This window comes from Stenella coeruleoalba, assembly GCF_951394435.1.
Source record: "Stenella coeruleoalba genome assembly, chromosome: 15".
In the NCBI taxonomy this organism is placed as follows: Eukaryota; Metazoa; Chordata; class Mammalia; order Artiodactyla; family Delphinidae; genus Stenella; species Stenella coeruleoalba.
In genome coordinates, this window is record NC_137161.1 from 8602350 (window position 1) to 8627239 (window position 24890).

Genomic DNA, 24890 nt, shown 5'->3' on the forward strand with positions numbered 1-24890 from the left:
TGTGTAGTTTTCCACCCAATAGGTGTAGCATCATTTATTTAATCAGTCTCCTATTTTAGAACAACTTTGGTTCTTTCCAACTTTTCACAATTACAACAATGTATGATTGGATATTCTTTTCTTTTTTTTAAAATCTTTATTGGAGTATAATTGCTTTACAATGGTGTGTTAGCTTCTGCTGTACAACAAAGTGAATCGGCTATACGTATACATATATCCCCATATCCCCTCCCTCTTCCATCTCCCCCCCACCCTCCCTATCCCACTCCTCTAGGTGGACACAAAGCACCGAGCTGATCTCCCTGTGCTATGCGGCTGCTTCCCACTAGCTATCTATTTGACATTTGGTAATGTATATATGCCCATGCCGCTCTCTCACTTCGTCCCAGCTTACCCTTCTCCCTCCCCATGTGATTGGACATTCTTATCAAATACATCTCAGTGCACATCTTCAATTATTTTCCAAGGAAAACTCTTCAGAAGAGTAATTAATCAAAGAGCATGCACATTTTAGAGAAACTGATAAATACCGCTTAATCATTTTCTAGAAAGTTCCTATCCTTTTTTTCTTACAGCAGCAATGTGTGTAGGTGTCTCTTCCCTGACCCTGCTCCAATAATGGAAACATTATGTTTTATTTTTGTCAATTTGATAAGAGAAAATGATTTCTTCCTGTTTTAATATATGTCTCTTTGGTTATTACTCTCACTTGTTACTGTCTTAAATCCTCACTAAGCATTTGTATTTCTTTATATGCTTGCTGTCAGTTCATGAGTTCTGCCAAAATTTTCTATTTGGATATTTATCTATTTTTCTTAGAGATATATAAACATTACATCATTAATTATGCTAGTCACCATTAACCATACATTAATGTAATTTTCCCCCAATTTGTGACTTTTCATCATACTTACGGTGGTTTTTTTTTTCTTTTTGACTCCTGGAATTTTAGTTTCTATGATTTCTTCCATAGTATTTACACCTGGAGATAACTGCCCTGCCTGATATCAGGTAACAGTTGACTTACATTTTCCTCTAGTTGTTTTATGTTTTCATTTCTAGATTTAATTCTTTCATTCATCTGAAATATAATTTAATATATAGCATATTTAACTTACTTTTTTTCCTGAAAAATTTACCCATCATCTGAGCACTAATTTTATTGGTTATTAATGTACTTTTTCTCTACAAATTTAAAATTCTACTTTTATAATATGTTAAATTCTTTAAACAATTAACATATTCCTGGGCATTATTTTGTTTAACATTAGATTGTTTGCTCATTCTTGTGCCAGTTCAGCATTTAAAAATAATCTTAACTTTATAGCATATTTTCATACCTAATAGGGACATTCCTTTTATATATATTATATATATACATATATACTCTATTATTTTTATTTATTCTTTAATTTTGAAAAGGCAATACATACACTTGGTAAAAAAGTTTAATATGACTGTGGTGTTTTTAAATGTTCAATTTGTTGAATACAGATTCAGATTGCAATGTGCAAGATGGGTAACAAATTGGATAGTTTTGGGGCTTGTTGATGGACTTTGGTTTGTCCAGCCTGACCTTCTTATGTTTGGAGCTGTGTCTTGACCTCCTCGGGGCTTGTCTCTGTCTGGGTTCGGTACTTGGACTTCTAAACTTCCACCCTGAGTCCACTGGCTTTAGAGCAAACACACTGTCTTGGGCTCTTAGCTCCGCCTTCTGCTGGGGGCGGGTCTCACGCTCCCGACTTCTTCCTCTCCAGATTCTTCCCTGAGACCCGCACTCATTAACCCAGGTGAAGCTCACCGAGGCCCCTGGCTCACAAGTGTATTCCTAGATCTAGTCGATAGTGGTCATTGATCACATGAAATCCTTAAGAAATGCAGTGGGAGCTGGATGGAAGAGGGGGCTCTTGGAAGATGCAGGCAGTGGGTGGGCAGGGGTGAGGTCAGGAGCCTACCTCTCCCAACCTTTGGGCACGTTGGAAGCGCTGGGGAGATCAACCTCCCCGACCCCCAACCCAACACCCCTCAGCAGCTGTCCACTAATAACTAAGCAGAGGTGGTATATAAACATCCCAGCTCCCTACTCAGTAGCAAAATAACTGAAGCATGTTCTGCCCTGTCTCCCAGAGTCCCCAGGGGGATTGGGTCCCATTGCCCACGGTGGTCACTCTTCTTAAAGCCCCTTTATTGGCATCCTTCCCTCTCCCATTCCCTTCCCCATTCTCTAGACCTGTTTCCACAGGAAATCGATCTAAGACAAATGGAAACCTGAGTGCTGGAGGATCTTGAGCAGGGGTCAGAAAACTATGGTCCATGGGCCAAACCTGGGCTGTTGCTTGTTTTTGTAAATAAAGTTTTATTGGAACACAGTCTTGACCATTTTTGTTCACTATTGTCTATGGCTGCTTTTCACTACAAAGGCAGAGTGGAGTTGTTGGGTCAGAGACCAGACGGCCCATAAAGTTGAACATATTTACTATCTGACCTTGCAGAGAAGAGGTGTGCCTATCTTTGGTCTCGAGGAGCAAAATGGCATGATCTGATTTACTTTATAAAACTTCACTCCCGCTGCTGTGTAGAGAATGGATTCCAGGTGGGAGCACTTCAGGACCGGTTAGAAGGTCACCACAGACGTCTAGGAAAGATAGAAAGTGAACAGATTTGAGTTGTATTTTGAAGTTAGAAGCAACAGAGCTTAATGGATGGGATTGGAGGAAAGGGAGTGATTAAGGCTGTGTTCTTGTGTACTTCTGGTTCTTCTAACGCTCCTTTGAGAAGTTAACTTTATCTTTTTTTTTTTTTGGCCGTGTCACGCGGCTTGTGGGGTCTTAGTTTCCCGACGAGGGATCGAACCTGGGCCCTGGCAGTGAAAGCACAGAGTCCTAACCACTGCACCGCCAGGGAATCCCCAGAAATTAACTTTATCTTCAATATTACTTCCTTCAGGAATCCTTCCTTCAGGGTGGCTGAGGGCCCCTCTGTGCTCCCACATTCCTTTTACTCTTCCTCTCATAATGTTCTGTTCTTCCTTTAATCTTGCCTTAGCTCACAGAGATAACACACGCAAAGCCCATATTTTTAACACAGTTTGAGTCTGGACCCTGTTCTCATCACCGTCATCACACTGACTCATCAGGGTAACCCTCAGACCTCCCCTAGAGTAGCTGCTCAACAAACAGTAACCAAGTGAATGGAGACCAAGAACTCTCTGATTTGGTCCAAATGGCTTCACTGCCTTCACTGCCTCGGCTTTCCTTACTCATCTTGCTTTCTCTAGCCTGGCCCCTCGTGTTTTATGGCTTAGACATGGGGCCATGGTGACGAAGAGGAGCTAACAGGTGCCACCGTAGCATCATTTAATGAGCACAGGTCTCCTGCAGCCGTGTGACACGGCAGCCGAGTGCTGGCTGTGCACGGACAGCAAATCATGGCTGATGGGGCATCGGGACCTGCTTGGGGAGCTTGTGTGTGAAACATGGTCTCCTTCTCCCGAGACATTAAAGGAAATGGAGGGGAGTAGGTAGGAAACTGAGTGTTAAGCAGGGCCATTGCTCTGAGGTGGAGGAGGCCGGACCTCTCAGTCACGTCTGCCATCTGCGATGCATCCTTGAATTTGTGAGACAGCCGCCCACTGCCTCTGCTGAGATTCCACTGTAAATGACTCAGGCACATGCTGACCAGATCTGAGAACGTCATGCAAAGGCGGCCCAGAAACCAAGCAAGGGTGTGGCATTCGTTAAAAAAAAAATCTGCTGGAGACGAGGGGGGAATGCTAGAAGTGGGTCAGTGGATCTGAGCAGCAGAGAAGCCCACCAATAATTGCCTCGCTTGGCCTCCCTGGGGGTCAGTGATGTTCCCCACACCCTCCTTCCCCTCTCCCTTGCCTCTCTGCTCTCTTGCCATCTTTAAAAAACACACATAGGCAGAAATCAATCCATCAAATGTCATTACAGATTTATTAAGCCTGATGTAGAAAGACATTTAACAGTAGCATCTGCAGAAAGCATAAAAAGAGCACTTCTATTCAGTCTTGTGCTTCGAAAATCGAAATATATTTTTATCATATAAATAATTCTTTTCATGTTTTAAGTGCATCTGTGTTTCTTTCTTCTTCTTCTTCTCTCCTTTAATTTTCATTTTTCAATTGGCCAAAGCGGAAGTCGGTGTTGACGGAAATGAAGCCGTTTGCAAAGCTAACGGTGTTGAGGGGCCAGTCTGTGCTATACTGTATCAGCTGGATTTCCGAAAGGTGGTTCAATGTCTGCAGCATTAAAATGAGGGACAGCTTCCAGCAAAATCATAATTGAACACACCCACGTCTTTAATGTCGGCAGTTGGGTTACCTGATGCAAATTACGATAAGGTTTCAGATGGGAACAGTCTGTTTCCAATAACTGCTGAGTGGGGGAAAAAAAAGACTTTTTTTTGGTCACAAAGGAAAGAGTCATCATGTTTAAGGATGTAAATAATACACTTACAGAAACCTTTTTGATGGAAATGAGGGGCTCTGTATAACCTTGGCGAGGGTATTATTATTTTTTCATAATAGCTAAAAGAAGTAGTATCTATTATTTAGGGCTTTAATTACAGTTCTCAAAGTGGAATGATTTTTCCTTAAAAAAAAATTCTTTAGAGGTAAAAAATAATGGCTTCTATGATATAATTTAAGGGTTTTCTTCACCTCCACCATCAGAATTTATTTCTAGTGGTAAAATTGTATTAAAAAAAACCCCTCTCCTTCTAGAGATAATTTCAATGCTGCAGCGTCTCACGCACGTACACCTCCAGTGTGCCCGAACAAAGCCGTTTTTCATTCAGCCAGGGGCTGCTCCAAATGTTTATTTTGACCCGATTTAAGTTATGTGGGATATCAAGACCAGATTATTTAGAATTAGGAGGGAGGACAGGAGGATGGCATTGGGGCACAAAAGCAGAAGCACCTTTTCTGGAAATCCCTGCGTTTTTTTTTCGAGCTGGAAAGCCATCATTTCCAGTGGGATTATTTGTCTTTGGGCAGTGACGATGCAGCCGAGCCTTTGGAAATTTGCAGGTAGTGGCTGCACTGAGCACTAGCATTCAGGATGGTCAGGGGCAAAGGAAAGTGTGGCCACAGCCAAGGGAAGAATTTTCCAGATCCAGAGATGTGGGCATGGATGCCTCTCTGTGATGAATCTGTTTGGCCACAGGGTGGTATAATTTTCCTAGCAGAAAAGTTTTTTTTTTTTTTTTTTCATTGCAAGGACAATTTATACTCATCAAAAACAAGTGAAACATGGTTTTGATTAAAACAGCCTGTTGGCTCAATAATTTCTGTAATTTTAAAAACATCCTTAATGCAGAAGAAGAGCATGCCAATCTCAGGAATGGCCTAGGGCCCCATTACAACAGCAACCGAATAAATAAGGAAAAGAATCGCGAGGTCATAAAAACAAAATTAAGCTAATGTTTCAAATTTTGACACTTATGAATTCTTCCTCGAAGAAGACATTAAAAAAAAATGTTCAGGCACTATTAGATAAAATACAAAGAGGATAATTCTACATGGATGAGTTTGCAGTTTTCCCAAGGGGTAAAGCATGCCTTTAAAAGAAAACTCTGAATTAGGATGTTGGTTCCTCCCTAGATCCAGCAATTGGATAGGACTCATGCAGACAGACAAACTTGGTTCTTATAATTTCTTTGTAAACTTAGATCTAATTCTTTCATAAGCTATTGAAAGAGAATGATCAGGAAAGAAATTACAAGCTTTTTTTTTTTTTTTCTATACAAAAGAATCCCCATTGTGGGCCAGTTTGGTAGGAAACAGAAACAAGCAAATATAACAAAATCTGTGTTCATACATGGCGATATAGTTTGTATATACAAATATGTACAGTATAAAAATGTACGGAGGGCTGCCGTTCCCAGCCATCCAAGCTGCATTGTACGCAAGGAAAACAGCCTGGGTTTTCTTCCTAGTATACAGGCGAACATAGTATATACAGCATGCAGGTTATAGAAAATCAGTGCGCTTGCATGGGAACATTCTACAGGTATGCTCGCAGTCATTTTTCTTTGAAAATGACTGGTCTGCTTTCCGAATATAAAAATGTGTTTGCCTTTTCTTGCTGGCAAATAAGCACTTTCCTTTGGAGCGAGGATGAATGGAATTCTCCTAACTCACTATGCCCTACTTCCCCCACTGCCATTTCTAAAAGAAAAAAACAAAGTCTAGAATTAACACGAAGGGGACAAATATATAACAGAAACATGGTCGCTGCCAATTTCTTAAAAACCTACAAGTGCTCCGCAGAGTAAGAACTGGTTGACCAGTAAGAAGGCTGCATATGATCAACTACTGTCTTGATTTTAAAAGGGTTTGGAAGTTTCTGATTCACGCTGACAGGGCCTGGCTGTTAGGAATCAAAGTCAGAAGGGATTAGAAAGATACCAGCATATCAGAGACCAAAAAGTGGATCGTATCCCGAGATTTTATGACATTTAAGAACCCTGAGCCAAACAAGAATTGTTTTGTACGTCAGCTTTTTTTGACTTGCATTGCATGTTCTAGCATCTGATGTGTTATGAGCCAAAACACTGTATTGCAAAACTGGAATGTTTCTGTAGCGTTTATCTCCCTGCAGGACAGGAACAGTTTTTATATCTTCTCCGCAGGTTGGTTGAGCTTTTGTGTATTTAAAAAATATACATACACATTTATAATTCCTGAATGTTATCTGGGTCATTTAGAAAGTGAAAACATTATTGTACAGAGTCTTCATATTTGAGATATAATCGTATGATTGTTCAAGTTCTGTAAATATATGCCTTTGCCTGGGGACGGAGATCCAAGCGTAGGTTTCACATTCAAGATAATTCAGTAAACACATTGAAATTCATTTTCTGGAGGGTTGAAGGGAGTGGTAGGGTTTTTTATTTAAAAAAAATTTTTTTTTAAGTAATGCATTTGTTAGAATTTTTCAACTTCTCCTGGGGGTTCTCACAAAAGAGTTATTATTTGTACTTCCAAAAGCTGTCTTAAGCAAATAAACATTGTACAAAGGGCTGCATTTAATCTGTCTTTTTTCAAGCAGATCGTTTTTTAAAAGGCCTTAATGATAATCATATGGCTATTGGTAAAATCATTTGTATGCTGAGAGGTGTCAGATCAGGGTGCCATTACTTGGAAGAGCCATTTTACTTGGAATATATTTTTCCAACGGAAATGGACAGAGTTCTGTTGCAGAAATAACGTTCCACCTGGTACTAGCATTTTAAAACAGTCCTATTCTAATCCATAAAACATTTCTAGTTTTCCCTGAAGCTTTGGGCTGCCTTGCGCATGAATAATTTTTGGAGAAACACCCACGCCCGTTAGCCCATTGTTCGTAACTATTGGAAGAAGATTAACTAGAGCCTGGAAATTGTATATCTGCCTCTGCCTCTGAATCTGTGACAGGAAACCAAAGGAGATAAGTGGCTCTTACTTTGGATGAAGAGGTAAAATTCCCCTGTAGAAATTCTAAAGATGATTCACAAGTTTCAAAATGTTTAATGCTTCCCTACAATGGAAACATGTCTCTCTGTCTGGGGGGATGGAAATTTGTATCTCTTTCTCCTGCTCAGTCTTTGCCTAAACGCATTTCGTGGATATTTTGAGAAAGTGCCACATATAGGAAAGGAGAAAATGAAATTAGCATTTTAACATCTCACAGGGGAAAAAAATAAACCAAAAGTTCGGTTGTGATTTTTTTTTTTTGCCTAATGCATGTTCAAAATAGATACCACTTGTACTGCTCTTTAAAACTACATATGTATATTTGTATGTTTTAAAGCCTTCAATATATTTCCTTATTAGTATTATTATTATTTCAGCATTCATCAACACTCTTCTATTTTTGTTGCAGAGAATAGAAGATAATGTGAAAATGACATTTTTTTATGTTTTTTTTTTTTTTTAACAAAAACATTTAACAAGCTTGAAAAATAAAACCCGATGAAAAAGATTTGAACGCAGTCAAATAACCTGGGAAGTGACAGATGGGAAAGAAACAGAATGCAAGCACCTTTTAAGGCCTTGTAAGCTTTGGATTTACTGTGAAAAGTTTCAGAAAATCGTAGACTCTTACTGTGGCACTGTCCATAGACCCTGGAAAATAACAGTGAAATTCACATATATACATGGATACACACACACGCACACACACACACACGCACGCACACACACTCTCACACACACCTCCTCACTGCTTAGCCAGAATTACATAAATGCTTTCCCCAAATGTCATTTCATCTGTTTGTCTTCTGCATTTCAACTAAATTCAGTGGCTTGTGTCTGTGACATTAATTATGAGAGACCCCAACAACTGAGCAGGCACATTTTTGGGGGGCGAGATTTAAGAAATCTATTTGTGACCTTAAATTCTGTGGGGACCGTCTGGGCTATCCAATGTATTCTATGATTATAGTCTGCTTTTAGGTCTTGGCCTATTTTTAAGCTATTTCCTCTCTGTATACTTTTCAGAAGGCGGATTCCCTATTCTGAAATATTATTATTTTGAAAACCAGGAATAAAATGCAAATAACATGAGGGGAGTTGGACCCTATGTCAGCTCCTCGCCCAGGTGTCTGGTATCAGCTACCTTGAGGAGCTGCCATAAACATTGGAGGACCTGAATGTTGTGTGAATTGCTCACCTCATATCCCCTAGCATCTAGAACAGTGTCATGCAGACGGTAGATGCCCGCTAATATTTGTTGAGTAAATTTCCTGAATAAATTGCATTTCCTCTTCTGCCTTGTGCCCCAGTGCTTTGTTACATGCTGTACATTTGGTGAATTTGCTGAACTACAAAATGGGGCCAAATGCATAAATCTTAAGTCTTCATATACAAGTTTCTCAGCGGACATTTCGGTTTGCAGCTTGTTGGTGGTCTTAGTTAGAAGGAGGGAAGGGAAAGAAAGGCAATCTCTCACCGTCACTGATACCAAGGGTTGGTGGCAGAATGGAGATCCCTTGAGTGTAATTTGCATGGTTTTTGCATGTCGTCTTCCTGTCCATCTAAAGTTTCAATTTATCAGAACTCTGTTTATTCAGAGAGAGGAAGAGAATTGTATGAAAGCAGATAAAAACATTCTCCTGAGTTCATGTTAGTTTTTCCCTCCAGAAAGAAGTTTCTAGAAGCCTCACAGGACTTGCCAAAGGAAGGCAGGCCTGATCTCTAGGAATATACTGAACGCTGTGTGTATCTCACAGAGGGAGCCCAGATCTTGTTTCCTAAGGAGAACACTGGCAGCTGTCCCTCAGCAGCGACATTTTTGGTTACCAAGCAACGATTCATGAGTCTTACCAAATTTATCAATATTTTTGTCTCTTGTCTCCCACCCCGCCCCTCCATAGAAATTGTGCTAACGAAACCATATAGATTATATGTCGAAGCAGATGATTTATTTTGTCTTTCTTAGAAGGGAAACAATTTCCATGGAGCCGAGAATCGCATTGTTTCCCCCCAGTTGGAGCAAGAGCTCAAGAATCTGCTTTGGGATGGTTTCAACAGAATCTGAATTACGTAACTTTATCTAATAACCCTGGGTTGGAGCAGGCAAGTTTTAAGAGCTTCAAGAACCCCAATGCTAATGCATTGATTTTACTTTAATAGAATTTCGTTGTCGAAGGACAGTGCTCAGTAGAATCCACCCTTCAATCTTAACCCATCCGAAGACTGTTCCTTTCCAGTTGAGCGCCGTTCATTTCTGGTTGAATAGGTTAAGTAAAGACAGACCTCGCTGTTCTCAATTCACTTTATGATCCTCCCATCATAAAAAATAATATCAGCACCTTGCTTTTCATGTCAGAGCTACATTTGAGCTGCTATTCCCTATGCCCATGAGTAAATCCCATAAAAGCCGCCCCGTTGTACCGTTGCTGTTTTTCCTTGTGGGTGATTGATTGATGGATGAGTGCTGACGTTTCAATGAAGCTATTTCGACTGCCATCTCAATCCGATGATGTGAGGGGTATATTTTCTGTCCATGCCTCATTACTTCAGAATGACATTCCTGGAACTTCATTTACTTTTTCCCTCCTTCCCCAAAGCGCCATATTTTTTCCCATCTAGGTTATGCATGCCATAAAAAAAGCAATTTGCTATTATATGTGGCATAAGGGCAACACTTTCTCTAGGAGGTAAATAAGAATTTATTTTTTTTAATCCCAATGTTGAATTTAAGGATCATGTCAAAATTCCCAAAACAGTTCCAACAGGCAGGCTCCATGAGAAATGGTGCAGAGGATATATTTGGAAATATTTGACTTCATTTTTCTGGTGTTAAGATTTTTGACAGTGATAAGCTTGGTAATTAAAGCAACAACAAAAAATAGTTATTTTGTTTTAGAATCATCTAGTTCCTAGTGTTGTGCCTAGAATAGTTGAAATATTTCACCTATAGCTGAGTAGCAGTTTACAGCACAGTCCACACTTACTTGTCCTTTGAGAATGAGGATATTCATTGTTTAAATGCAATGATGGATTTATCTATTATAGGTTGCTTTCAGTTGTATCGAAAATGCTCAACTAGAGTAAACAGATCTACCCCTGCATTTCCAAACTGTGCACTTGGTATGCGAGGGTTTTAGTATTAAAGCATGCTCTTAGCTTTTCCAAGTTGACTTAGGACCTGATTTTAATCTGTGTAATACAGTATTCCCGATAATAATAACGTATAATTAAGATATCCGTTAAAAACCCATAACGTTAATTTAATGGAGAAAATCTAATACAGTTGTATTGGAATTTTTACGTTAAATTAACTTTAACGGGCTTTTAATGGATGTCTTAATTAGATCTCATTATTAACGGGAATATTCCACAAATTAAAATTGGGCCCTCAAAGTTCTAATGAAAAAAGTTGCAGGAACACATTTAAAATGGACACCCTATTTCATGCTTTCTGTTACTTCTACAGCTAAGCTGTGTTTCACAGCCCATAAACAATAGGTCCTGCAGAAAGAAATTACCAGAAAAGGCTGCTGCTGAACTTTCTGCCCTGCAATGCTCTCATCTTCTTGCTTTCTGATTCTACTCTCACCAATTTCCTCAATTCTGCCAATGTGCAGGTCTCATGTGACAGCGGTGCATGCTGAAAACTACATATTTTTTAGCCAGTAAAGATAATGATGAGAATAAGGATGCCCACCACTGCATGGGAAAAAGCCATTGGCAGCAACATGGTTAAGCCTGACTATTTGAACAACTTTCCCAGAAGATGAACATTGTTCAGAGGTTTTCTTGGCTCAAACTCTGGTTTAACTTAATAACTCTTCCACTTTGCAGTGATTAATGGCTCCCAAGTGCAGGGGCAGGACTGGACAATCCAGGTGCAACCGTAATTGTTGCACTGAACAGAAACATTTCCTTTAGACAAATGTTCCCAGAGGGGTTATAAATAGGAAATGGACATTACCATGGAAAGTAAGCTTCCAAGAGTCTACATCTAGTGCAGCCCACTTGGACATTAAACTATGAAGACTTATCCTCCCCCCCACCCGCCCCCCGCCCCCTGAGCCCTTTCCTGTCAAGTGTTACAAACTGACGAAATAAGTACGTCAATGTTCTCAGTCATTACTTTTCTTCGGTGGCGCTTCGTTTTCTCGTGACAGTGGAAAGGGGGCCGTAGAGACGAGAGAGCCCCGTTGCAGTTTATTAATGAAAATCTAATGTTGTCCATAAGCAGAGAAGTGGAAATCAATACTTCATTACCAAATTGTTAGTGAGGATGAAGAGAAATGGCTGGGGTGATTTCTTTTCTTTTCTTTTTTTTTTTTTAGCAGTCTTCTTAGAGCAGGGTGTCAGGAGGAGTCAATGACAGGAGCAGGGTGGTGCACCGAGGAAGGGCTCAGTGTGAGGGAACCAGGCTGGAAAGTTGAAACTAAGGCATTTGTCCTGTAATGGGAATCAAAACAACAGAAAAAAATACATTATTTTCTGAGGAGTAGCTCAGGTGGTTATTTCCCCCAGGGAGTCAAATTGCTCACCTATTTCATTGGTGTTAATGTTCTGCATAGGGTCTTAATTAAGTCTAGTCTAGGGTATGATATAATCAGTTGATGGGACATAGAAAGGAAGGGCTAATTTAGGAAAAAAGTCTTTAAAATATAATGTATGGGGCTTCCCTGGTGGCTCAGCGGTTAAGAATCTGCCTGCCGATGGAGGGGACACGGGTTCGATCCCTGGCCCGGGAAGATCCCACATGCTGCTGAGCAACTAAGCCCGTGCGCCACAACTACTGAGCCTGTGCTCTAGAGCCCGTGAGCCACAACTACTGAAGCCCGCCTGCCTAGAGCCCGTGCTCCGCAACAAGAGACGTCACCGCAATGAGAAGCCCACGCACCGCAATGAAGAGTAGCCCCCACTCGCCGCAACTAGAGAAAGCCCGTGCACAGCAACAGAGACCCAACACAGCCAAAAATTTAAAAAATAAATAAATTTTAAAAATATATAATGTATGGAAGAGATACTTGAGCACCATATTCACAGCAGCATTATTAACAATAGCCAAAAGGTGGAAGCAACCCAAGTGTCCATCTGTGGATGAATGGATAAACAGAATGCGGTACATCCACATCCACTCTCGTACATTCTACAACATGGATGACTCTTGAAGACATTGTGCTAAGTGATAATAAGCCAGTCATAAAATGATAAATAACTTCACTTACATGAGCTACCTAGAGTAGTCAAGCTCATAGAATCATAAAGCAGAATCGTGGTTGCCAGGGGCAACCTTTGCAAGATGAAAAAGTCCTGGAGACGGATGGTGGTGATGTTTGCACAACAGTGCAAATGGAATGTACTTAATGCCGCTAAACTGTACACTTAAAAATGGTTAATGGATATATTATTATAAAAAGGGATGGAACCAAATGAAACATAAACCATAAAAAATGGTTAAGATGGTAAATTTTATGTTATGTGTATTTTACCATAACTAAAAGTAAAAAAAAAAAATATATATATATATATATGATTTTTCTATTGTGAAGCATTTAAAAAAATTAACCCATGGCCCCACCATCAGGAGAAAGCTCCTATTTACATTCTGTAGTGCTACCTTCTAGTATTCTCTTTCCCACCATTTTTTAGATTTACATAGCTGTAAGTGCCCACTGTGTAATATTTTTCTCTGTATTCTTTCACTTGGAAATCTCATTGTGAACAGTGGGATGTATTCTGTCACTTACATTATCAGGGTTTACTAAACCATTCTTGTGATGTTGGACATTTAATTTGCTTCCAATTTTATTCAATAATATACAACACTGTGATGAACATCTTTGTATTTAAAGGCTTTCAGTATGTTGGGATATTTTAATAGGCTTAAATTTCGGAGTCAAAAGATAGCAACATTTTTGCGGTGGGGAAATGCTTAAAACTACCTAATGGGGTGAATTTTTTTCAGATATGTGCTATTTGTTTGTTTTGGCCATGCTGCATAGCATGCGGGATCTTAGTTCCCCAACCAGGGATTGAACCCGTGCCCCCTGCAGTGGAAGCGCAGAGTCCTAACCACTGGACCGCCAGGGAATTCCCAGATATGTGCTATTTGGATTACCGTAGGAATGCATATGATTTCCATCAGTCCAATCTAGGTGGCAGTCCTCGTTTACACATTATTTAGTGGTAGTGCTCATTTTAATGAGAAAAAACCACTTTGGACCTATATTTAATTTGTCTTTTGGAAAAGGAAGATTTCCAAGTTTCTAGTAGAAGAACAAAGACAAGTTGAAAACTGTGTGACATTTGATGTGTGCAGAGAAATTACGTGCAAAATAATCATAACAGACATTATAAAGGACACCTCGGTAAGTATGACTGCAATACTAGCAACCAGTTATTATATACCTACCACATGCCAGGTGCTTTACATCCATTACCATTAACCCTTCAAACAACTTCGTTTTAAAAATAAGAGAGAGCAAAAGTCTCAAAGAGGTTAGTGACTTGTCCAAAGTCCCACAGCTAATAAAAAGCAGTGGATGGCTTTAAATTGAGGCTTTCCCACTCAGAAGCTTCCATGCTCACTCAGGCACCACCGTCAGGGGAAGGAACCATTTCCCTTTGTCACTGAGTTTGTATTTCAGATACGAAGGGCCCCAGCAGTCTTTGCTCTGACTTGGTTGGAACCTCCTACCCCGCCCCCTGGCAGGTCTGGAAACTTGAAGGAGGATGGTCACGTGGTCACTTGATGGAGGAAGAGAAACAGGTTAAAGAAAAATAAAGTAGAGGCTAGAAATTGCAACAGCATAAGGAGAAGGTAGGAGGACAGAGAGAGGGGAAGAGAGGAAGGAAAAAGAATGACAAAGCCTGTCTTCCCTAAAGAGTGAATGTGCCTTACACTGCAAGTGAGGATAATGTCCTCGTGGGGGGCAGTTTCACACACAGTCTATTCATGGCCCTCATTTTCTCCTCCTTGACCTTGATGTTAATGTGATACCAGTTTTAGAGAACCTTATGTCATCTATCAATTCCTAGAACCTGCTCCAGATTTGATCAACACCCAAACTTCTCTGGCTGGGTTTCTCTTAGGTCAAAATTTGTTCTGGGAAGGGGAGCAGGGAGAAAGGAAAAAATAATTTTATTAGAGTCCCCTTTTGGAAATTCACAGTACATATTAGCGTATTAAAGGCTCTGAGAAGGCCTGCAATTAAAACCCAACCCAATCCAACACAATATTCCTTTCTTTAACCCAGTATTTCCCAAATTCATTTGATAACCCTTCTCTTCCCTACAGAACACTCACAGATATACTTGAGTGTCATTTTCTGGAAAACACTTTCACGACAGACTCTTGTGCAGAAACAAATGAAGTTGTTTAGTTCCTGAGATCTCAGTCCTGACCTCATTATTGACTTTCTGTAATTCTTCACTCAGGTTACTTGGCTTTTGGGGGTCTCAGCATGAAAGGATCCTGCTGTCTTGATAACTTGACATTTTTTGCGTGTTTAGTCTATACTACCCTTTCGAGATCCGTGCCTTACCTCACGTCAACTTCACAATGCTGTAACACAGGAGGTACTAGTGTCTACCCTTTCCAGCCTAGGAAATGGGAATTTAGAGAGGTGAAGCCACTGACCTGCAGCCACCTGGCTGGTAATAGGAGAAATGGTATCCAGATTCAGGTTTTTCTGGTCTCTTAAGCCCTGCTTCTTCTATTGCCTGTGATCGCTTGGTAATGTCTTAAAATGTGAAACACTAGCATTACTAATAATTTAGAGGCATTTTCCCAAGAGTATCTGTACAGTTCCTCAGTTAAATTCCAGATACGAGTGTCTTCTGTTAAAACCCGGCTATGATGCTATTTCTTTCTGAGAGATCTCATATCCCACCATGATTGATGGAAGTGGTGGATTCTTCTGGAAGGGCAGTGTTTCTGTACTAGAAGAGAATGGTAAAGAGGAGACCTGAATCTTGGGCCACTTTGGGACAATATACCCTTAAAAAAATTATTTCTTATCTTAAAAGAAGAGGAGAAATTTTTTTTCCTCTAGGTCTAAAGATGAGACCTGGCAGAAAATTAAAACTAGAAAATGAAGGGAAGGGGGAAGAGAATGGAAGTTATTACTTTTTACTGTTCAGAAGAATTGTGTAGAATGATTTAAGAAAAACAAAAGCAAATACTCTTGGTTGCCTTTCAACTGGTAGTTGAGGCCAAGCTCTGCTGCTGCATGAGTTTCCCCCCCAATATGTTGAGCTAATACTATAAAAATAAACCAGAAATAAATAAAAAAGTTAATTACATATCGAAAAAGTCATTGGCAGTGTTCGTTAAGTAGAGTTTGTGAGGGAGAGCCAGGCAAAAAGATGCAATTGTTTTTGTATTAATCACAGTCACCAACAGATGCGTAGAATTCTATATACTGAATTTTAATTTGGTCACGCTGGGATCCTTCATCCCTCGGGCCAGTCATTCTGGTTGGCTCTTCTTTTTCTCTGTGCCCTTGCACCATCCCGCCTGCCTTCTTTTTTTCTCCACTCTGTACTGTTCTTCTCAGAGCTGCATTATCCCCAGAGGGTGTTTTGGGTTTGCTACCATGATGGAGGCGCTGCCAGCCTTTCATGGTTAGGGGCCAGGAATGTTACGCATCTTGCCGCGTGTGCAAGGTCTCTCTGTAGCCTGGGAGTTTTGAAGGTCTCTCTGTAGGTTGGGATTTCTTATCCTTGGCACTGTTGATATTTTGGGCCAGATCATTCTCTCTTTTGGGGGGCTGTCCTGTGCATTGTAGGAGTTTCAGCAGCATCCTTGGCCTCTGCCCACCAGATTGCAGTAGCAGTCCCCTTACCTTCGAGTTGTGACAACCAAAAATATCTCTAGCCTTTGCCGAATGTCCTTTTGGAGTGGGGCAAAATTACCACTGGTTCAGAACCTCCGAACTAGCAGAAAACATTTTTGTTATTTGAGCCTAGAACCTAAGTCCATTTTACATATAAACACAAAGTCTCTTATGCACAGTTTCATATACACGGCATTTTCCAGAAATAAAGCTATCTTGCAAGGAAAGAGAAACTGTGCTTTGTTTTGTTCGGAATGTTCATGGGAGTTATTTGCTGTTTTAACAAACGGGTCACCCTTGGCATTTGTGCTTATATTTGAGATGCCCATTCAGCCCACCAATATTTATCTGCATTGATCACTGACATGTTGACTAAACTCTACATACAGGAGCATGCATCGGGCTACCTCATCATGTCTTCGAGGACCTCGTTACTCTGAGTGTGGTCCATGAAACAGCAGCCCTGGCATCACCTGGGAGCTTGTTGGAAATGCAGAAGGCTGGGTCCACCCCAGAGCTGCTGATTCAGAATTTGCATTTTAACAGGACGCCCAGCTGATTTGTATCCAGGTTCAACTTTGAGAAGTCTGGTTCTAGTGAATTTTTGTGCCCAAATGTTTTCCTTTTCTTTCATGTTATATGATCATGGCATTAGATGATTTCTTTTTGAAATTATGTGTGATCTATGACTTCTTTTTCAGGAAGTAAAGGGGAAACTATGAAATGTTTGGCCAGAAATGTCCACACTGGGTCTTTGAAGGGCGAGGACCCCTGCTCTACACAAGCCCTTTCTAGGCAGCAGCACCCTGTTCCATAATGTTAAATCTCACTCGTATGCTGAGGACTGAGTTCCAGATCCGTGCGTCCAGCTGGCTTCTGGACATCTCTACGTGAATATCTCACAAGTGCCTCAAAACATAACTTTTCCAATAGCCGACGTTTGAATCCCCCGTCCCCATCCTGTTTCCTTTCTAACGTTTCTATTCATGGGAAATGGAACCTCAAACAGCTCAATTGCTCCTGCTAGAACGTTGGGTCATCCTTGACACCTGGTCATAAAATTCCTTGCCAAAGTTGATTTCCATCTCCACTCTGTGTCCCCGTTCAAGCCTGTGCACGTCTTTCCCGGATGACTGTGGGCCCCTCTTACTGGGCTCCTTTAGTCCACTCTGTCCTGTGGATCAGTTCCCATATGGCAAACGTGAGCTTATGAAAATTGAGATTAGATTGAAGCAGTCACTTCCCATTCCTCCCAGCTTAGACTCCTTCAGTGACCTCTACGGCACTTAGAAAAAAATCTGTTTTTCTGAGACTTTCTGCCTGATCTGCTTTGCCATTTCTCTGACCGCTCCGGGGTCCGTACTGCTTAGGGATATGTCCCGAGAACACTGGCCTTCTGACAGTTTCTGAAACATGTCTCCAGGTATTCGAAGATGCCGTTCCCTCTGTCTAGAATGCGCTTCTTCCTTTTCTTTGTTTGGCTCGCACCTTCTCATCCTTGAGGTCTTAATTTAAATGTCGTTTCTTCAGAGAAGTTTTTTCTTACCCGTTGAACTTGATTAAATTATTTTGTTATAATATTGCACGTTTTATGTGGTCGTTCTAGGACTTGTTGTGGTTTATGAACATAATCATATGTGTAATTTTTAGTTCAGTGTCTGCCTCCCACTCTGGCTTATAAAGCCCAGGAAGGCATGGGATCTGTGCATTACACCCACATCAGTATCCCAAGCATATAAGCCAATATCTGGCACATGGTAAGTACTTGATAAATACTGATTGAGTGAATGAAGTTCTAAAGAGAATAATGTGAAGTCTATCTCTTCAAAGATGAAAAGGGAATTTTAAAATATTTATTACTAAAACAGTACAAAAGAAAAAATATAGATTTATCTGGAATCCTTCTCTAATTCTATGAAAGAGAACATGTAAAGAAAAAAAGAGGGGCTTCCCTGGTGGCGCAGTGGTTAAGAATCTGGCTGCCAGTGCAGGGGACACGGCTTCGAGCCCTGGTCTGGGAAGATCCCACATGCCGCGGAGCAACTAAGCCCGTGCGCCACAACTACTGAGACTGTGCTCTAGAGTCCGTGAGCCACAACTACTGAGCCCGCGAGCCACAACTACTGAAGCCCACGCACCTAGAGCACGTGCTCCACAACAAGAGAAGCCACCGCAATGAGAAGCCTGTGCACCGCAACGAAGAGTAGCCCCCGCTGGCCGCAACTAGAGAAAGCCCGCGCACAGCAACGAAGACCAAATGCAGCCAAAAAAAAAATAAGAAAAAAAAAGAAAAGAAAAGAAAAGAACAGGCTAGAAAAATTAGTCTAAGGAAACGGACATCAAGAAGCTTTGCCATCTAAGTGGTGCTTTCAACTTCAAAGAATAATTTATTCTGCCATTCTGAAGCAATTTATATTTTTCAAAGTACATTCATATATATATTCTCTTCTGAAATATATTGGCTAAATATTAGTAGCCCCAAAGATAAAGAGTTTAAATAATTTGCTGAGGGAGTTTAAATAATTTGCTCCCATGGTGATCGTGATGGGTCAGGACACCTGACTCCTAATTCAGGGCTTCTTGAAACTGTTTGGTTGAAAATGAAAAAAAAAGAGTAAAATACAAATGCTGAATAAATATAAAATGTATTATTAAAAAAAGACTGTGACAAGGAAGCCAGGTAGAAATGGAGACAGGCGATTTTAACCCTGTAATCCTGGGAGAAACCTGCAGTTAATATTTTTTTCAAATTGATTTTACAATTTGAAAATCCAAATTGGCTTACCTACATTGATGAATTTCATCATTAGTGCTTCATCTAATTTTTCCTAAGAGAAATCTCTGTGTGCAGAAACACTTAAACTTTGGTGGACCAATTTCAAGTCTTTGAATGAATAAAATAATTGCTTAAATGTGTTGAACAATTTTTATATGCTAGACATAGCTTCATGTGAGTAGGTGGATAACATTTTAAAATACTGTTTGATATAGTTTTGCTTTTTCTCAATTCCTTTCTTCCATGCAGTTTTCTCACCATTGAAAACAGAGACCCAGACTGTTTGGCCAAGGAAAGGGGAGGCTACCAAATAAACCAGATAGGAGGAAGGGTCTGAGTTTATGAATGGCAAGAAGAACTTTTTCTTTCTTATGTCAAACCTCAAAGAGGTGAATCAGAAAAAAAAAAAAAAAAACCTAAAAATTATATATCAGTAACTAACGTCTGTGTAGTGACTATTAATTTTAGACCCACCACTTACGCATTATTTTTGTTAATCATCTCAACAACTCAACGGGATATCCAGTATTACAGAGGAAAAAACTGAAGTTTAGATAACTGAAGTGACTTATCCAAGGTGACGTGACAATCAGTGGAACTGGATATTCCAATATTCAATAGGAATATACACTTTCTGGATTTCAGCGTCTTTACCTTTAACCATGAAACTAATTGTTCCTGATGTTGAATCTGTGCCCATGAAACAACACTTCTTTTTTTGCATATTTGTTTAAGGAGAGCTTGATTACACCCTTGAAGCACAGGAGGCGATGCTATTATTGATCTTGATAATCTTCTCCTTGGGACATCTAAATGCAGACGGCACGCAGGTCATAATTGATACACTGGAAAATCTCAACTTTTGAACTTCCTCTTTTAAAGCACAACTTGTGATAAATCAACCATGTGTCTCAAATGCATGATACATGCTTCATGACACAAACCAGACTGTCAACTGTCTACAGCCCTAAAGCTGGAGGAGACTTTTCCATGTCTTTTTTTTTTTTAATCACTGCCAGAGCAAACATCTAGGTTGACCTCCATCCGATATCACCAACCTCCAGTGTCTAATGGAGTGGGCCAGTTAGAAATACTTTTAAAAATAAGTTCCCTTTAGGTCTACTTCATGGGCAGCCCTTGAAATGGTTTAAAATCTCTTCACCATGGTGTGCGAAATGGCTGTTCAAGAAACTGGCAGAAACATGGTGACGTCTTGGAGAACAACAACAACAAAAATGTCAGGCGAGAAGATGCAGGGCTTCTTGAGAGTGGCACAAATGCTGTCACTAGGTGTCATTTGTGTCCTTGCTTGTGTGTCAGCTTAGAAGATTTCAACGGCAGCAGAAAATCTGTTCCTTAAAGCACACTCTTCAACTTCAGGCTACCCAAGTAGTTAAGAAACGGAAATGAAAGAAATGGCATGAGGGTTTGCCCTCTGAAAATCTCTTGACAACTAATGATGGGATTATGGAGTCTTAACTGCCGTACAGTTATCCCTAATTATAACCAAAGGTACGTCAATCTAAATAAAAATGATAAGGCAGAGAGAGGCAGGTTCCTCTCCCTCCTCCCAACTTGCTTTTTAACATGAATCTCTTCACAGTATGATGCTTTGACAAAGCTTGGATTGAATAATTATTAAAAAGAGATGGAGCCCAGTGTTAAGCAAAACATATTTTTGCAGAAAGGAATAGTTGAATTTTTTTTTTTAACTTTACAGAAAGGAATGGTTTCAGTTTTAGATATTTGGTTTAACATGGGAACCTCCAATTGTCTTTTTTGTACTCTATCACAAAAGTTATGCAAGAACTTTCTGCCAGACATTAGGTATCAGAAAAGGCATGCTTTATTCTTAAATCCTGATATAGATTTTCCTTATGGGAAAGGTCAGTCTTGGGATGGATCTTGTTTCCATTTTTGCTTTCACTGCTAGGAAGCTCAGAGTCAATTTGGTGACCCAACTTCAGCAACTGTGTAACCTCTGAAGGCTACAGTCTACGTCCATTAACTTCTCTTCATATTCTCTCTCCATTTTCCTTTGGCATTTTTGTTAATAGTTTGACACTTCCATTTATTAGCTGGGTGACATTGGGGGAAATGACTTACCCTTTTTCTACCTAAGTTTCCACATCTGCAAAATCAGGATGATAATAGTGCCTTTCACAAATGGTTCCTGGCACACAGTAAGTGCTCAATAAAACGAAGATTTAAAAAATGATTTTCTTTTCTTTTCTGATTTTATTGCATTGCATACAATATGGTACCTTAAAAGTGCTGTTGAATAATGTGTAGAATAGATTTTAAAAAATACATACATAAAATTCTGCTTATGTGTTAAAAATAAGTAATCATCAGGTCTTGGAAAATGGATTATTCTTACCTTCTGGAAATTTAAAAAACTAAGTAGAAGAGAGCCTCTTTATTTCAGGCATTAAACAAATGGTGAAAAGAAATCAGTTGTCAATTCAGACGTGAAGCTAAGAAAAGTTTTCCTCTTTTATAAAAAAGTATAAAATAGCATTTCCAAACATTTGATGTGGATATTAAGAAGAAGGGAGTAGAAGGCAGTCATAATACCTACCATTTTATCAAGTGCTCATTATAAGCTCCGCACTTTACAATAATACCTGACCGCAGATCTCATTGTCCCTATTTATTGATGAGAAAACAGAGGTTTGGACTGGTTGAGAACATCAAGGTCAGTTAGTTAGTAAGCAGTAGAGCCGCATTTGGACTTAGGTCTGTCCGACTTCAGAAGCCTGTTCTTCAGCCAGTATTTATTGCTGTCAGTGGAACTAACTAGAATCTTCTAAAGGCATGTTGCTCGGTAAAGCTATATAATGAAAAATGATAAGGACTGAAGAACTGTCCAGCTGTTATCGTCCTTTCAAGAGATAAATTAAAAGGGTGGCAAAGATCAGAACATCCTGACAATGGAAAGGGAAAATGTCCCTGGTGGTTTCAACGTTGATTATAATTTCGCGTTTGGCAATTATGTATTTAACATTTGACAAGTCTCATGTACGGTTGCTTCTGGTGCGTGGTCATATAGGAGAGAAAGGAAGCAATTTCCCTGTACCCATTTTTATTAAGCCACATTCATACACTCCAAAGGGGCACTTACATTGTTTGAAAGAGGTCTAGATGCTGGCAAACACCACTATAAACAACCCGGACAGCTTCAAGTCCACACCGACAACCACATGATTCACAATGGAACTCATCTTCTCTAAGTGGAGCACAGAGTCAAATGTTGTTTATGACACAACTAACTTACAAGCAGACGAGATTCACTGCATGGACCCAGCTAGGGGACTTTACTGCTGCTTAAATGCGAGTTGTTAGCATTTTAGGAAGAACGGCTTGCCCTCCAAGTATGGAAAATGAACGGCAGAATATTTTTTGCCTCTGTGATTCTGTGTCTAAGCCCACTGCAGCACTGTTTGTGCTGCGTCTACACTGGACAAGGGGGTTGGTGGATTGGAAATAGCGTTTAGATAATTCAGGCAAACCCTCCCATTTTCCAAGAAGAGCCTCCCTTCCTTGAAGGATCGTTTCATTCACGTCTACTCTTTGCCTGAAGCTTGACTGCAATTTTTTTTTTTTTTTTTTTTGCGGTACGCGGGCCTCCCACTGTTGCGGCCTCTCCCGTTGCGGAGCACAGGCTCCGGACGCGCAGGCCCAGCGGCCATGGCTCACGGGCCCAGCCGCTCCACGGCATGTGGGATCTTCCCGGACCAGGGCACGAACCCGCGTCCCCTGCATCGGCAGGCGGACTCTCAACCACTGCGCCACCAGGGAAACCCTGACTGTAATTGTTTTATTTAACTCTTATAATAATCCCCAAATGTAGCTCTTATGAATCCCCTTTATCAGAGATCAGAAAACTGAGGGACAGAGATTTAAGTAATGGGACCAAGATGACATGTCTGGGAAATGGCAAAACTGGGATTTGAACCAGGTTTCTCTGTCACCAAAGGGCCATGCTGCTTCGTAATAATAACCGTTACCCTTTACCAATTTGAAAGTGACCAATTGTTACCAACCCTCATGAAAGATTGGGAAGATATGAGTTGTAATTTCCTGTTTACAAATGAAGAAGTGGAGGTTCAGGAGGTTAAATTGCACCCCCCCACACCCGCCCAGCCCATGCAAGTATTTCCTAGTGAATCTGGAGCGAAGTCAAGACTTGTCTGGAGCTCAAACCTAGTATCTCAACGGACTCCACCAGTGTTTCCCAAAGTACGTTATGGAGAGTCTGGGTGCCTGGAGATGCTCCGAGAAAAAAAAGATGTTCTTTTATTCATTTATTTATGATTTAAACAGAATCTCCTAAAAAATGTCAAGCTCCAACCCTCCCCACAGCCTTTGCACCCTCTGTCCCCTTGGCTGGAGTGTCCCTCCCGTGATTCTGCCCGGATAATTCCTGCTCCACACTCACCCACTGGCTTAAACATCACGGCCTCAGAAGGACCTTTCCTTCTTCCAGAATCCAGGTTCCCAGATTTCCTCTCTCTTGCCCTCCACTTGCTATTAATAATACCTCGGTTTGTGTGAATACGGTTTAATGCTTGCCTCTCCCGCTAGCCTTCAGGGTCTAGGAGGGCAGGAGGGGTGACTGCCTTGTTCTCAACACTCCAAAGAACCGGCCCAGGGCCTGGCCCCTGCGTGTCACTCCATAAAGAAGTATGAGCTTTTCTCTGTACTTTGCCCACTGCTCTACCTTTGTAGAGTCATAGATATGAGACTGAATGACCTCAGGGATCCTCCTTGCCTCTGCCATTTTGCAGACAGTGACATGGTGGCCCCCGCCTTCACGGCCACTGGGTGACGGTGAGAATAGTAACCTGGTGTTTACTAAGCCAGTATGTTCTTGGTCCGGAGCCCAAGGGTTAAACGAATTGCATCCGATTTAACCTTCCAGACCGACGAGGAAGTTGAGGCTCAGAGATGCTCAGCAGCTCGCCCCAGTTCACAGCTAGTAAGTGGCCCAGAGTTACGTAATTGCACCCCATGCCTCTGGGTGAGTTCTCCACTCCGGCCCCATGCCACATGGGGGTTGCCTGGAAGCCTTTCAACACTGGATGTCTGGGCGCCACTGATGCCCAGAATCTCCCAGATTCTGCCTTAGTTGGTCCAGGGTATGGCCTGGGCGCCGAGGTTTTCAAAAGTTCTCCAGGGGATTCTAATGTGCTCCTGAGACTGACAACTTCTGCCCTAATGTACAACTGATTGATTGGTTGATTAGTGCCGTGTAATCAATAAACTGTTCTTGCAGAGGCTGGGTAGAATATGTGATTTGTACAATTCTACTGCAGCATTCCTTGCTTCCTTCTCTCTCTCTTTCCCCTCCCCAATCCAAAATTTGCATTTCTATTTAGATTAAATCCCTTCACAACACATGCAAATATGAAAAACAACAACAACAACAAAGAAAAAACCCCACGAACGACGCAAAGCACCAGGGTTTGTAAGATCAGTGACCCTTATTGACAAGTCCCAGCTCAAATGGTCTAGTTACAAGACAGAGCAACCAAATTTCCTTCTGAAGGAAGAATTCACAGGAGACCTTCAAGTGCCTGGGGTTTGTTTATTTGTTTGCTCTCCTGTATTAAGAACAATCGCTATTATCGGGCAATGAGGACTCACCTCTTGCCAGGCGCTGTGAGGCTGGTGAGGGACAGAGGCTCCCACAACAAATTGGAAGTGCTCATCATCAGTAGTGCTTTCACAAAGGGTCAGCTGACTCTGGGGAATGTGCAGTGATCAGTCACTGCAACCGTAAGAGGTGCAGCCAGGATTTAAG

General features: G+C 40.9%; 1 protein-coding gene across 1 annotated transcript in view; it reads right to left on the reverse strand.

Annotated features, from left to right (window-relative positions):
* Nucleotides 1-11628: 11628 nt before the first annotated feature.
* The window catches only part of TSHZ2 (teashirt zinc finger homeobox 2), a 452955-nt gene continuing 439693 nt past the window's right edge, over nucleotides 11629-24890 (reverse strand). The window contains exon 3 of the mRNA XM_079943632.1: nucleotides 11629-11920. Coding sequence (XP_079799758.1) covers nucleotides 11919-11920 — 2 coding nt within the window. The 3' untranslated portion in view covers nucleotides 11629-11918. The remainder of the gene's footprint in view (nucleotides 11921-24890) is intronic.